Source organism: Pseudophryne corroboree, chromosome 2 (assembly GCF_028390025.1).
Source record: "Pseudophryne corroboree isolate aPseCor3 chromosome 2, aPseCor3.hap2, whole genome shotgun sequence".
Lineage (NCBI taxonomy): Eukaryota > Metazoa > Chordata > Amphibia > Anura > Myobatrachidae > Pseudophryne > Pseudophryne corroboree.
Genome location: NC_086445.1, coordinates 832398862 through 832414392, shown reverse-complemented (window position 1 = coordinate 832414392; position 15531 = coordinate 832398862). Strand labels below are relative to the sequence as shown.

Sequence of the window (15531 nt, the reverse complement as noted above, 5' to 3'; positions counted from 1 at the left end):
GCTAGACTGCTTCTGGATCATTTGTACTATGATTCAGAGCTCCATGCTTAAAATATAATAAATGACTCCTCTTATTGCGCACATTGCTTGGTTATTTACTTTTATGGTTTATCAATATATCTGTTATTATTTTTATATACTTGCAATTCTGGATGTTTCTTACACCTGTGTTTATTTTCTATGCATCTGGTATCAATATGCACTCAATGTTTTTACACAGCTGTGTAGAGTTTATGCTCTTACATAAGTATGCATGTTAGACCCCACATTCACTGTTTGACTGGGGGCTACCCATTGGGGACAGTGGATTATTTCTATATTCTTTGTGTTATATTCATTGTTTTATTATTAGAACGTGTAGGTGAATGGACAAAATGATATGTGTTCAAAGAAATACAGCGCAATGGACAGTAAAGCTGGGCATACAATATACAATTATCTGGCAGATCTGGTTAGCAAGCATGAAAATTTGGTAGTGGATAAGAGCAAATGACAATCGATCATTTGCTCCCAAACACTGGAAAGTGGACAAAAGCCGCCGTCGTTCATACAGATTGGATAAATCCATGATTTAACCAATTGTCTAAATGACGTGTAATGTCCTTTTTCCAGTGTTTGGGAGCAAATGGTCAATTGTCATTTGCTCTCATCCATTACCAGATTTTCATTCCAACCAGGTAGATAATTGTAATTGATAATTGTATAATTGATAATTGTAATATGCCCATCTTAAGTCAGTATGTGTATCACAGGAAACATCCATTAGAGATAAGAACTGCGGCTCTACTATGTGGACACAGTGGTCTCATCAGTACAGCAGAAATCAGTGATACTCCTATGCAAACTAAAAACAAAAACACAGGATGCTATAAGGCTAAATAAACCAGTGTTCCTTTAATATACCATTTCCCAGGACCCAGCTAGGTTACATTATGACTCAACAGAGCTGAAGTTGTTTGAGAACATTGAATGCGAGTGGCCTATATTCTGGACATACCTAGTCATTGATGGAATATTTAATGGGGACCAAGTTCAGGTAAAAATAAAATATTCCTCAGCATCTACATGCACTCAACACATTACACCTTCAAAACTCTTCTACCTCTACTGTCTTAGTTACCACGTGACATGATTCTCTATCACCTATCCTGAGTCATGGCCACTTGGTTTGGTGTCTGTTAGTATTACTACATACCTAATTAACGTCATACTGTCAGTTACTGATGCTTTCTATCTATTATACTGTACTGCATTCCTGTTGTACACTGTGCATTACATTTACATGGCATTTGTTTCATTCCGTGTTGTATTTAAGGTACAAGAGTACAGAGAGGCTCTGGAAGGAATAATAATCAGAGGGAAAAATGGGATTCACCTTGTGCCGGAATTGTACGCCGTCCCATATGACAAGGTGATCACATTGTAGAGATTATAGAATTTTAGCTTGCTTAGTAGTGTAAGTGCTTAGCGTTTGTTTTTAGCGTGTATGTTTGTGTTTATTAAGCATTTTTATTAGGTTTTCAAACATGCTGGTAGAGGGTAGGTTACAGAGAAAAGTGCTTCCACACAAGATAACATGCTACAGTATGTATTCCTTGCTATGCCCTTAGATAGAAGAGGAATATCATAACCCCCATACGGTTGACCGTGTTGCTTTGGGAAAGATGCCACATCTGTGGGGACAGTCGCTCTATGTTCTCGGATCCCTGCTCGCTGAGGTATGAATAATCATTTAAGAAGAATACATATTTAAGTAAAAGGAATTATTGCGATTTTGACAACTTTATTATACGAAGTCCTTACTTTCAATCCAATGTTTGTGTAACTAATAGATATAATATATAATAAGTGGTTAATTTAAACTCAAAAGGCATCCATCCCCCATCTCCTTTATCAACTTTGTATTATCATCCCCAAATATCTTCACACAGTTATCAGTATAGATTAATAAAGGTTAGGCGTTATCCCCCTGTATTTGATTTGCCTTAAAAAAACACAAGTGAAAAAGCGTGTCACATGCAAACACACGTGTGCTACTTGTATTCTTACTTGGAGGCCACTGTTCTCTGTTACTGCATTCATTTGCTGTAAGCACCAGGGATTGGAATTAGCAGCGCCTGAAAAAAACGTAAGTCAATTGTGGGGCAAGTACGATAACACAACATCTAAGACAATGGGCATCAGGTTTATTATATGATTGTACAAGTACACTTACCCCTTTCATAAGGGGCTCATTTAGAACTGAACATACTGTATATCTATTATTTACTTTTTTGTGTAAGATATACATTTCCATACTGTGCATGCCCACCCAAAATGGGATGCAGTCAATTTACCGACAAACAAAATCCCGACGGTCAAAATCCCGACAACCATTGATCGATGGTCAAAATACTGACAAGGTCAAAATACCGACATTAAAAATGTTGACATGGTCAAAATACCGACATTTTAAATGTCGATAGGTCAAAAATCGACATGAATTTTTCATTGAAACTGATTTGTCCATACTTTACCACCCAGTGGATAGCGAGCCATGCGAGGAGACACGGTACACTTGCGGTGTCCATGACGACCCATGTCGACATACACACCCAAAAATTTGATAAACCCGTGACGACCTTTTGACTTGTCGACATTTTAAATGTCGGCATTTTGACCGTGTCCAGATTTTAAATGTCGGTATTTTGACGATGTCAGTATTTTCACCTTGTCTGTGTTTTGACCATTGGTCAATTGTTGTCAGTATTTTGACCGTTGGAATTTTGATTGTAGTTAAATCATACCGATCCCCCCAAAACATCTACACTTTTCTTCCATATGTACACTTTGTAGACCTTTATCTTATAACGCTCAGAGAGGCGAAACAATTGTGGGCACGGTGGTTAACCATCGTCTGAATGCGTGTAGTTGTGACATGGATACATGTATCCTCACCTGCTGATCCGTGTCGGCACTCTTGTTGGTACTGGAAGGCTGGTGCAGTGATACGCAGTGAGGATGATGATGACTATTAGTAGCAGACGCTTGTAGCTTCTGACAGACAGATTGCATATTGACTGCTCTAGATGATAGTACTTGTGGCTTTATTATATGACACCAGGATACTCAATTACTTAAATGACATTGCAGGGTTTTTTCATGATTGAATTAGGTTAAGAACATTTATTTAAAGTATACATAATACAATTTTATAAAAAAAAAAAAAACCTTTAAAAAAAACAATATTAAAAAAATAAATAAATAAACATTGATGGTTGGAACATTGTGATCATCGATGGTAGGAACATCACAACTTCAGTTTCCCGGCACCTGATTCTGTCTGCAGCCTCCGGCCGCCCCACAGGGAAGGTGAGGGCTACTTTTTTTACATTTCTCCAGCGGGTGCTAATGTATGCAGCCACCGGGTGGGGGGTGCTGCCGGGCTGACCGATCAGCGGTGATCGGCAGCATGGCAGGCACTGGGGGTAGGGAACCAGGAAGCAGAGAGACAGGAGATCCGTCTGTGAGCTTCTCTTCCAGCAGCCGCATAGTGAAAACACAGCCTGGTGTAGTCGTATCTGATGCGATCATGCCTGGCAAGTGGTTAATTTGTAATTTGTAGTATTGTTTTGTATTTAATTACAATTTACAGACAGCATTCAACTTTTGTATTTCCCGCTTGAGGCTGCATGGATCTTCATATTAGTCCTACGGGAAATTCTCATTAGCATAAGGTAGTAAATCAGACTTGCATGTCATCATGGATGGTGTAATGGTTAGCATTACTGCCTCACAGCACTGAGGTCATGGCTTCGATTCCCACTATGACCCTAACTATGTGGAGTTTGTATATTCTCCATGTACTTGCGTAGGTTTTCTCCAGGTACTCTGGATCCCAACAAAATTAAACCTAGAGTGAATGTGTGTCCGTGTACATGTGGTAGGGAATATAGGGGGTCATTCCGAGTTGATCGCTCGCTAGCAGTTTTTAGCAGCCGTGCAAACGCATTGTCGCCGCCCACCGGGGAGTGTATTTTTGCTTTGCAGAAGTGCGAACGCTTGTGCAGCAGAGCGCCTGCAAAAATATTTTGTGCAAAACAAGACCTGCGCTGAACTTACTCTTCGTGCGCCTTGATTCTAACGTTGAAGGGTTGGCTTTTGACGCCACACACCCGCCCAGCGTTCGCCCAGCTACGCCTGCTTTTTCTCCGGCACGCCTGCGTTTTTCCAAACACTCCCTGAAAACGGTCAGTTGACATCCAGAAACGCCCTCTTTCTGTCAATCACCTTGCAGCCGGCTGTGCGATTGGAATAGTCACTAGAACCAGTGCAAAACCACAATGGACTTTGTACCCATACGACGCGTGTGCGCATTGTGGTGCCTATGCATGCGCAGTTTAGCCATTTTTTCCACTGATCGCTGCGCAGTGAACAACGGCAGCTAGCGATCAACTCGGAATGACCCCCATAGACTGTAAGCTCCACTGGGGCAGGGACTGATGTGAATGGCCAAATATTCTCTGTAAAACGCTGTGGAATATGTGTGCGCTATATAAATAACTGGAAGTAAATAAATAAATCATGCAAGCACAGCCTGTTTGTTTCCGACTCATAATCAGCTCCATTACTCGTGATGTACAACCAACGCAAAGGGGAAAAAAAAATTCAGATAGATGCACGTTCACGGATATTTTTCCCTTCATATGTGTCCCCCTTCACATTAGCCCCTAAATTGTAGGATTAAAAGGTACAGCACACATACATATTTTCTTTCAATTAGCAGCTTATTTAAATGATTAGCATTTAATGTTCTGTTTTGTTTTGTTTTGTGGTTTACAGGGATTTTTAGCTGTTGGAGAAATTGATCCCTTAAATAGAAGATTTTCAACTGGATTTAAGCCTGACATTGTAGTGCAAGGTATGCACTTAGTAAAGTAAGAGTGCTGGTAAATTATATATGATTCTTTCCTTGGTTTCAAAGTGCAGTTCAAGGATCATTTAGCTTCATACATATTTACATTTGTCATGTGTGAGCTGTTTTTAGCATGTTTTTCATGTGTTTCTAATACTTTGAATGTAAACGATTTACTATGGTCGGTGTTCGGAAAGTACAACATTGCATTAAAGCTCCGCACTGGCAGACCTATATGTGTGGACTCTCCTACTGCTTTAACGCATACTTGATAACGCTTCTCTGGAACCTGCTGCACTTTGTTCTGGAGTGGGCAGGACTTTGATGATCCGCCATCAGGAGCCTGCGCTGCAATGACGCAAATGTTGTGCAGCAGGCTGCGGAGATTGTGATGATGCAAATCCTATCATCACACCCACTTACATGTCCTTTGGACCTCCTCTTCTTGAGCTATGTACTGTATGGTGTAACGTATCCTTCTGTACATGTAGCACATTCTTAGTCATTTAGATCAAAACGCATTGCATCTTTAAAATCAGATATGCAGAATAGCCAGAATCTGTTTTTTTCATATACGGCACACGTGGTAAGTAATGGTTTCTGTCTAAATCCGCATTTTGCTTTGACTCCCCATCTCGTACACTTGTTAGCTGCTGCTAATAGTAAAACGTTACAATGGTCGATTTTCAGTGAGGTTTTGTTAGTGGTAGTAACTGTTCCCATATGTTTTTTCAGTTTCAGTTCTGGCAGAATCAGAAGAAATTAAGAACATGTTAAAAAAACATGACATCAATGTTGAGAGCTTCAGTGACGTCAGGCCGTTCCGAGTGCAGCCTGCGAGAATTTTGAGTCACTTATATGCAAAACTCGGTAAGTGCAGCGGAACAATGCAGTGCTTTACAATTAGTCTTTACAATTATTCTGTTATAATACTATTAGTACAACCTACAGTACTAAGGAGAATGAAATTGAAGGGCGCTCAAAACACAGGTGTACTTTTTAGAAAAAAAATCACAGTTTTTTTAAATAAAATTTATAGAAATATATACAATAGTATACCGGCCGGTCACCACAATCAACCGTTGTAGTGGCAGCTAGAGACACAGGTGCCACATAATGGACGTTCCAACCAGAATTTTTACAATCGGCCTGCAGGCGCATGCGCAGCGCCCATCCTGCGCATGCACCTGCACTTTCTGCGCGGGGGGGGGGGGGTTGTGCAGAAAATGCGTTCGCCTCTGCCTGTCAATCAGGCAGAGGCAGTCACGTGGCGGGGGATGCAGGCAACGCTCCGTTTCCAGGGAGGAGACGGTGCGTTGCGGGGTGGCGCGAACGGTGGCCACAGACGGCCCAATGGGGGCATGTCGGGGGCATGATCACAAAGGCTGTGTGACGTCACATGCAGCTGCCGCAATAAAGAACGTGGCGGCGGGACTCCTTCGGGTGCAGTTAAGCTGTGCCTGCAGGGGCCGTCCTCTGTTTCTGCTAACAAGCAGAAATTGCGATATGATCTGCTTGTCGAGGGAGTAGGGGGGGGGGGGGTTAGCATGCTGGGTGGGCTTGCCCAGCGATTGGGGGCCCCCTGCATGCTAGGAAAAGGATAGCAAATTCTGTTAATTATCATAATTTGCTATCCTTACTGAATAAGGCCCAATATCTGTAAAATATTCTTCAGCGCCAGATAACCTTGCTTTTACAACCTACTAAGGGCTACTAAAGCTAAAATACAAATTGTTCCATTGTATTTGGAATCCTTCACTTTTCTGACACCTCTTGCTTAAAACCCAAAACCTCAGAAGGATCGTGAGAACCCACTTTCACGATCTGTATTCATACTGAAAATCCAGATTAAGCTCCCATGGACCCTTCTGCTTCACGGGAGGTTTCTGTCCTCCCTAAAAGATTTCTTCTGCTGTGCAAAAATAAGTTTATATACACATACTGGATGAATGGATATTACCTGTAAAGTGTTGCGTAAAACATAGTTACTGTATGAAACAGATAATGGGAGGGATATGAGAGCTAATACTGTATGTGAATACTGGAGATGTGCAGTTCAGTTTTCCTGAAATACGAAAACACCCGAATTTAGTGTTTCCGGGTAGAATCGAGTCCTTGTTCGGAATCACTTTGGCGTTCCGAGTAAAATAAAGTCTCGGCTCGGATCTGTTGTCAGTTTGTAATTTGCGTTTAAAAACCTAACTCGGGTTTTGGATTGCATTTAAGCAGATACAAATTCTATGACTTTAGCTGGGGTTTTTTATTGCTTTTTATAATTTTTCTTTTTTAATCAATGTTTATCGTTTTTAAAGGATTCCAAAAAGGAACCAAAAGAAAACGAATCCAAGCCAAAATACTCGAGGGTGGTTTTGACAAAACCAAACCAAAACGATTATGAATTACTGTATAACCAAAACACGGGGGTCTGCACACATACAATGCATCTGAAAAGTATTCACAGCGCTTTACTGTTTCCACATTTTGTTATCTTATAGCCTTATTCCAAAATGGAATAAATTAATTTTTTCCCTCAAAATTCTACACACAATACCCCATAATGACAACGTGAAAAAAAATTTATGAGAATTTTGCTAATTTATTAAAAATAAAAAAAGCTAAGAAATCACATGTACATAAGTATTCACAGCCTTTGTCATGAAGCTCAAAATTTAGCTCAGGTGCATCCTGTTTCCACTGATCATCCTTGAGCTGTTCCTACAGCTTAATTGGAGTCCTCCTGTGGTAAATTCAGTTGATTGGACTTGATTTGGAAAGGCACACACCTGTCTATATAAGGTCCCACACTTGACAGTGCACGTCTGAGCACAAACCAAGCATGAAGTCAAAGAAATTGTCTGTAGAACTCCGAGACAGGATTGTCTCGAGGCACAAATCTGGGGAAGGGTACAGAAAAATATCTGCTGCTTTGAAGGTCCCAATGAGCACAGTGGCTTCCATCATTTGTAAATGGAAGAAGTTCGGAACCACCAGGACTCTTCCTAGAGCTGGCCAGCCATCTAAACTGAGCGATCGGGGGAGAAGGGTCCTGGTCAGGGAGGTGACCAAGAACCTGATGATGGTCACTCTGTCAGAGCTACAGCATTCCTCTGTGGAGAGAGGAGAACCTTCCAGACAGACAACTATCTCTGCAGCAATCAGGCCTGTATGGTAAAGTTGCCAGACGAAAAAGACACTCCTTAGTAAAAAGCACATGGCAGCCCGTCCTGAAGGACTCTAAGACTGTGAGAAATAAAATTCTCTGGTCTGATGAGATAAAGATTGAACTCTTTGGCGTGAATGCCAGGCGTCATGTTTGGAGGAAACCAGGCACCGCTCATCACCAAGCCAATACCATCCCTACAGTGAAGCATTGTGGTGGCAGCATCATGCTGTGGGGACGTTTTTCAGTGACAGGAACTGGGAGACTTGTCAGGAGAGGGGGAAAGATGAAGCAGCAATGTACAGAGACATCCTGGATGAAAACCTGCTCCAGAGCGCTCTTGACCTCAGACTGGGGCGACGGTTCATCTTTCAGCAGGACAACAACCCTAAGCACACAGCCAGGATATCAAAGAAGTGGCTTCAGGACAACTCTGTGAATGTCCTTGAGTGGCCCAGCCAGAGCCCAAAATTTAATCCGATTGAACATCTCTGGAGAGATCTAAAAATGGCTGTGCACCGACGCTTCCCATCCAACCTGATGGAGCGTGAGAGGTGCTGCAAAGAGGAATGGGCAAAATTGCCCAAAGATAGGTGTGCCAAGCTTCTGGCATCATATTCAAAAAGACTTGATACTGAAATTGCTGCCAGAGGTGCATCAACAAAGTATTGCGCAAAGGCTGTGAATACTTATGTACATTTGATTTCTTAGTTTTTTATTTTTAACTGCGCACTGCGGTGCATACGCATGTGCAGTAGTGACCTGATTTCTACACAACGAAAAATCCTAGCGTGCGATCAGGTCGGAATGACCCACTTGGTGCGTTTATCCGTTCACATTGCTGCTGACTCTCATTACACTCAGTGGGAGGTGGGCGTATGGGTACCCAATGGTGCCAAGAGAATCAAGGCTGCACCTCTAGAAGAGCCTCCTGTTAGCCAAGGTTCAGGACAAACATCTGACAAACAGATCTGAGGTCGCTAAGTGAATGGTACTGTTTCAATGATAATAATACATTAATTTAAAACAAACAATTCTCAATTACATAGAATAACATTTATTCATAAAAATACATAGTAAAACATATACAGCATCTGTATGATTTTACAGAGGACGTCTTCGAATATATAAGGTTTTACATTCAGTTATTAGTGTGTTTCTTTGTTGGTATAAATTCAGCATGCGACACAGAAGTAGAACAGTAGATTGACATATCTATTGTTCTACTTCTGTGTCGCATGTTCAATTTATGCCAACAAAGAAACACACTAATAACTAAATATAAACCCTGATATATCCGAAGACGTCCTCTGTAAAATCATACAGATGCTGTATATGTTTTACTTAGAGATGTGCGGCGTGCATTTTTCGTGTTTTGTGTTTTGGTTTTGGTTTTGGATCTGGATGATTTTTGAAAAAAACATAAAAACAGCTAAAATCACAGAATGTGGGGGTAATTTTGCTCCTACGGTATTATTAACCCCAATAACAATCATTTCCACTCATTCCACTCACTCCATCAGTGTGCAGATATCTCTCTGTGCATCACGCATATAAAGAAATGCATCCTTTATTTGTTCTAACGACAGTCAAATATTGTCCCTGTCCAGGGTATCAATATTTTCGATCAGGGACTCTGACCAAACTACCCCAGCACTGCACATCCAGGCAGTCGCAATAGCTGGTCGTAGTATAACACCTGCATGTGTGTATATACCTTTTTGGATATTTTCCATCCTCCTATCTGATGGATCTTTAAGTGCGGCCGTCTCAGGAGAGGGTAACGCCACTTGTTTTGATAAGCGTGTTAGCGCTTTGTCCACCCTAGGAGGTGTTTCCCAGCGCTCCCTAACCTCTGGCGGGAAAGGGTATAAAGCCAATAACTTCTTTGAAATTAGCAGTTTTTTATCGGGGCACCCCACGCTTCATCACACACGTCATTTAATTCTTCTGATTCGGTAAAAACTACTGGTAGTTTTTTCACACCCCACATAATACCCTGTTTAGTGGTACCTGTAGTATCAGCTAAATGTAACATCTCCTTTATTGCCAAAATCATATAACGTGTGGCCCTACTGGAAAATACGGTTGATTCGTCACCTTCACCACCGGAATCAGTGCCTGTGTCTGGGTCTGTGTCGACCGACTGAGGCAAGGGGCGTTTTACAGCCCCTGACGGTGTTTGAGGCGCCTGGACAGGCACTAATTGAGTGTCCGGCCGCCTCATGTCGGCAAACGACTGCTTAAGCGAGTTGAAGCTATCCCGTAATTCCACAAATAAAGGCATCCATTCTGGTGTCGACCCCCTAGGAGGTGACATCCTCATATTTGGCAATTGCTCCGCCTCCACACCAATAACGTCCTCATACATGTCGACACACACGTACCGACACACAGCAGACACACAGGGAATGCTCTATACGAAGACAGGACCCACTAGCCCTTTGGGGAGACAGAGGGAGAGTCTGCCAGCACACACCAAAAAGCGCTATATATGACAGGGATAGCCTTATGATTAAGTGCTCCCTTATAGCTGCTTTTATATTAATATATTGCCATTTATTTTGCCCCCCCTCTCTGTTATACCCTGTTTCTGTAGTGCAGTGCAGGGGAGAGACCTGGGAGCCTTCCTGACCAGCGGAGCTGTGACAGAAAATGGCGCCGTGTGCTGAGGAGATAGGCCCCGCCCCTTTTTCGGCGGGCTCGTCTCCCGCTATTTAGTACATTTAGGCAGGGGTAAATATCTCCATATAGCCTCTGGGGCTATATGTGAGGTATTTTTAGCCTTTTTAAAGGTTTTCATTTGCCTCCCAGGGCGCCCCCCTCCCAGCGCCCTGCACCCTCAGTGACTGCCGTGTGAAATGTGCTGAGAGGAAAATGGCGCACAGCTGCAGTGCTGTGCGCTACCTTAAGAAGACTGCAGGAGTCTTCAGCCGCCGATTCTGGACCTCTTCTTGCTTCAGCATCTGTGAGGGGGCCGGCGGCGTGGCTCCGGTGACCATCCAGGCTGTACCTGTGATCGTCCCTCTGGAGCTTCATGTCCAGTAGCCAAGAAGCCAATCCATCCTGCACGCAGGTGAGTTCACTTCTTCTCCCCTCTGTCCCTCGTTGCAGTGATCCTGTTGCCAGCAGGAATCACTGTAAAATAAAAAACCTAAGCTAAACTCTCTAAGCAGCTCTTTATGAGAGCCACCTAGAATTGCACCCTTCTCGGCCGGGCACAAAAATCTAACTGGAGTCTGGAGGAGGGTCATAGGGGGAGGAGCCAGTACACACCACCTGACCTGTAAAAGCTTTACTTTTGTGCCCTGTCTCCTGCGGAGCCGCTATTCCCCATGGTCCTTTCAGGAACCCCAGCATCCACTACGGACTCCGAGAAATAGAATTATCGGTAAGTAAATTCTTATTTTCCACTCATTTCCAGTCTATTCTGAACACCTCACACCTCACAATATTGTTTATAGGCCAAAACGTTGCACCGAGGTTGCTGGATGACTAAGCTAAGCGACACAAGTGGACAACACAAACACCTGGTCCATCTAGGAGTGGCACTGCAGTGTCAGACAGGAGGACAGATATAAAAAAAGGCCCCAAACAGCACATCATGCAAAGAAGAAAAATAATTGCAATGAGGTAGTTGTATGACTAAGCCAAGCAAAACAAACAATTGGCCCATCTAGGCGTGGCACTGCAGTGGCAGACTGGAGGGCAGATATCAAAAAAAGGCCTCTAACAGCACATGATGCAAAGAAGAAAAAAAGGTGCACCAAGGTTGCTGTAGGCCTAAGCTAAGCGACATAACCACCTGGCCCATCTAGTAGTGTCACGCAGTGGCTGAATGTCGAGAGTGCGCCGCAATTGTTCAGTCCACTGACAGCATCTCCAGCACGCTCCAGTCACTTTAAAAAAAATCTGCAATTGGTGGACTTATATGGCAGTACCCCAGGACTAATACAGCAGTACCCCTGGACTCATACGGCAGTGCCAGACAGGATGGCACTTTTCAAAAACTAGGCCCCAAACAGCACCTCATGCAAAGATGTCGAAGAGGTGCAATGAGGTAGCTGTATGACTAAGCCAAGTGACACAAACAATTCCAACTGGAATTATACGTCCAAATCACTGGAATTAATTGGCAAGATCACTGTAATTAATAATTATAAATCACTCAAAATTTTTCTTCTCCATTATTTTTTGGGAGTTATAGGAGACAATGGGGGTAATTCCGAGTTGATCGCAGCATCAAATTTGTTAGCAGTTGGGCAAAACCATTTGCACTGCAGGTGTGGCAGATATAACACTTGCAGAGAGAGTTAGATTTGGGTGGGGTGTGTTCAATCTGAAATCTTTATTGCAGTGTAAAAATAAAGCAGCCAGTCTTTACCCTGCACAGAAACAAAATAACCCACCCAAATCTAACTCTCTCTGCAAATGTTATATCTGCCCCCCACTGCAGTGCACATGGGCCCTCATTCCGAGTTGATCGGTCGCAAGGCGATTTTAGCAGAGTTACACACGCTAAGCCGCCGCCTACTGGGAGTGAATCTTAGCTTCTTAAAATTGCGACCGATGTATTCGCAATATTGCGATTACTAACTACTTAGCAGTTTCAGAGTAGCTCCAGACTTACTCTGCCTGTGCGATCATTTCAGTGCTTGTCGTTCCTGGTTGACGTCACAAACACACCCAGCGTTCGCCCAGGCACTCCCACCGTTTCTCCGGCCACTCCTGCGTTTTTTCCGGAAACGGTAGCGTTTTCAGCCACACGCCCCTGAAACGCCGTGTTTCCGCCCAGTAACACCCATTTCCTGTCAATCACATTACGATCGCCGGAGCGAAGAAAAAGCCGTGAGTAAAAATACTTTCATCATAGTAAAGTTACTTGGCGCAGTCGCAGTGCGAACATTGCGCATGCGTACTAAGCGGATTTTCACTGCGATGCGATGAAAAATACCGAGCGAACAACTCGGAATGAGGGCCATGGTTTTACCCAACTGCTAACAAATTTGATGCTGCGATCAACTCGGAATTATCCCCAATATGCGGCACAGGAATGACTGGAATGACTGATGAGACAGGACACTACCACTGGTCTAATGCAGAACAACACAACAATACTGTAAGAGACTTGTGGTTGTTGTTACAATTATTATACGGCAGCAGTGGACATATAGCAGCAGCGTATATCGTCACTGGAATGACTGATGAGACAGTACACTACCACTGGTTTGATACAGCACAACAGGTTGTTGTTATAATTATTATACTGCACAGTGGACATATAGCAGCAGCGTATATCATCACTGGAATTACTGATGAGACAGGACACTACCACTGGTCTGCACAACACAGCACCACTTTATACAGCTACACTGGATATATGGCAGCAGAGAACACCAACACTGTGACTGGCTGGACTGATGCAGCACAATACATTGACTACACTGGACTGGTCTGCACAACACAGCACAAGACTCGCCACCCCACTTTCCCGCCCCCACACAGACACTGAACACTGAGGACACGTCCTCTCTATACACTCTCCGAGACTGGAGTGAAAATTGCCGCGACGTGCGGCTCCTTATATGGAATCCAAATCCCGCAAGAATCCGACAGCGTGATGATGACGTTTTGCCGCATTATGGTTTCCGAGTCAGGCGGGAAAACCTGAGCCTGACTCGGATCCGGGCTCGAATGGTGAAGTCCGGTAGGGTTCGGTTCTCTGAGAACCGAACCCGCTCATCTCTAGTTTCTCTGACGTCCTAGTGGATGCTGGGAACTCCGTAAGGACCATGGGGAATAGCGGCTCCGCAGGAGACTGGGCACAAAAGTAAAAGCTTTCTGACTAGCTGGTGTGCACTGGCTCCTCCCCCTATGACCCTCCTCCAAGCCTCAGTTAGATTTTTGTGCCCGGCCGAGAAGGGTGCAATCTAGGTGGCTCTCCTGAGCTGCTTAGAGTAAAAGTTAGACTTAGGTTTTTTATTTTCAGTGAGTCCTGCTGGCAACAGGCTCACTGCATCGAGGGACTAAGGGGAGAAGAAGCGAACTCACCTGCGTGCAGAGTGGATTGGGCTTCTTGGCTACTGGACATTAGCTCCAGAGGGACGATCACAGGTTCAGCCTGGATGGGTCCCGGAGCCGCGCAGCCGGCCCCCTTTCAGAGCCAGAAGAGCGAAGAGGTCCGGAGAAATCGGCGGCAGAAGACGTTCCTGTCTTCAATAAGGTAGCGCACAGCACTGCAGCTGTGCGCCATTGCTCTCAGCACACTTCACACTCCGGTCACTGAGGGTGCAGGGCGCTGGGGGGGAGCGCCCTGAGACGCAATGAAACATGTTTTAAACCTTATATGGCTAAAGAAATGCATCACATATAGCTCCTGGGCTATATGGATGCATTTAACCCCTGCCAGTTTTCCTAAAAAAAGCGGGAGAAAAGGCCGCCGAAAATAAGAATTTACTTACCGATAATTCTATTTCTCGTAGTCCGTAGTGGATGCTGGGGACTCCGTCAGGACCATGGGGTTTAGCGGCTCCGCAGGAGACAGGGCACAATAATAAAAGCTTTAGGATCAGGTGGTGTGCACTGGCTCCTCCCCCTATGACCCTCCTCCAAGCCTCAGTTAGGATACTGTGCCCAGACGAGCGTGCATAATAAGGAAGGATATTGAATCCCGGGTAAGACTCATACCAGCCACACCAATCACACCGTACAACCTGTGATCTGAACCCAGTTAACAGTATGATAACAACGAAGGAGCCTCTGAAAAGATGGCTCACAACAAGAATAACCCGATTTTTGTAACAATAACTATGTACAAGTATTGCAGACAATCCGCACTTGGGATGGGCGCCCAGCATCCACTACGGACTACGAGAAATAGAATTATCGGTAAGTAAATTCTTATTTTCTCTAACGTCCTAAGTGGATGCTGGGGACTCCGTCAGGACCATGGGGATTATACCAAAGCTCCCAAACGGGCGGGAGAGTGCGGATGACTCTGCAGCACCGAATGAGAGAACTCCAGGTCCTCCTCAGTCAGGGTGTGCCCCTGACCAAGTAGCAGCTCGGCAAAGTTGTAAAGCCGAGACCCCTCGGGCAGCCGCCCAAGATGAGCCCACTTCCTTGTGGAATGGTCTTTTACTGATTTTGGCTGTGGCAAGCCTGCCACAGAATGTGCAAGCTGAATTGTACTACAAATCCAGCGAGCAATCGTCTGCTTAGAAGCAGGAACACCCATCTTGTTGGGTGCATACAGGCTAAACAGCGAGTCAGATTTTCTGACTCCAGTCGTCCTGGAAACATATATTTTCAGGGCCCTGACAACGTCAAGTAACTTGGAGTCCTCCAAGTCCCTAGTAGCCGCAGGTACCACAATAGGTTGGTTCATGTGAAAAACAGAAAACACCTTAAGGAGAAATTGAGGACGAGTCCTCAATTCTGCCCTGTCAGAATGAAAAATTAAGTAAGGGCTTTTATA

General features: G+C 44.1%; 1 protein-coding gene across 3 annotated transcripts in view; it reads left to right on the top strand.

Moving 5' to 3' along the window:
- The window catches only part of PHKA2 (phosphorylase kinase regulatory subunit alpha 2), a 212000-nt gene that overhangs the window by 82236 nt on the left and 114233 nt on the right, over positions 1 to 15531 (top strand). For all 3 annotated transcript variants that reach the window (XM_063955725.1, XM_063955724.1, XM_063955723.1), the window contains exons 11-15: positions 914 to 1036; positions 1316 to 1411; positions 1611 to 1718; positions 4822 to 4900; positions 5630 to 5764. In XM_063955725.1, coding sequence (XP_063811795.1) covers positions 914 to 1036; positions 1316 to 1411; positions 1611 to 1718; positions 4822 to 4900; positions 5630 to 5764 — 541 coding nt within the window. The remainder of the gene's footprint in view (positions 1 to 913; positions 1037 to 1315; positions 1412 to 1610; positions 1719 to 4821; positions 4901 to 5629; positions 5765 to 15531) is intronic.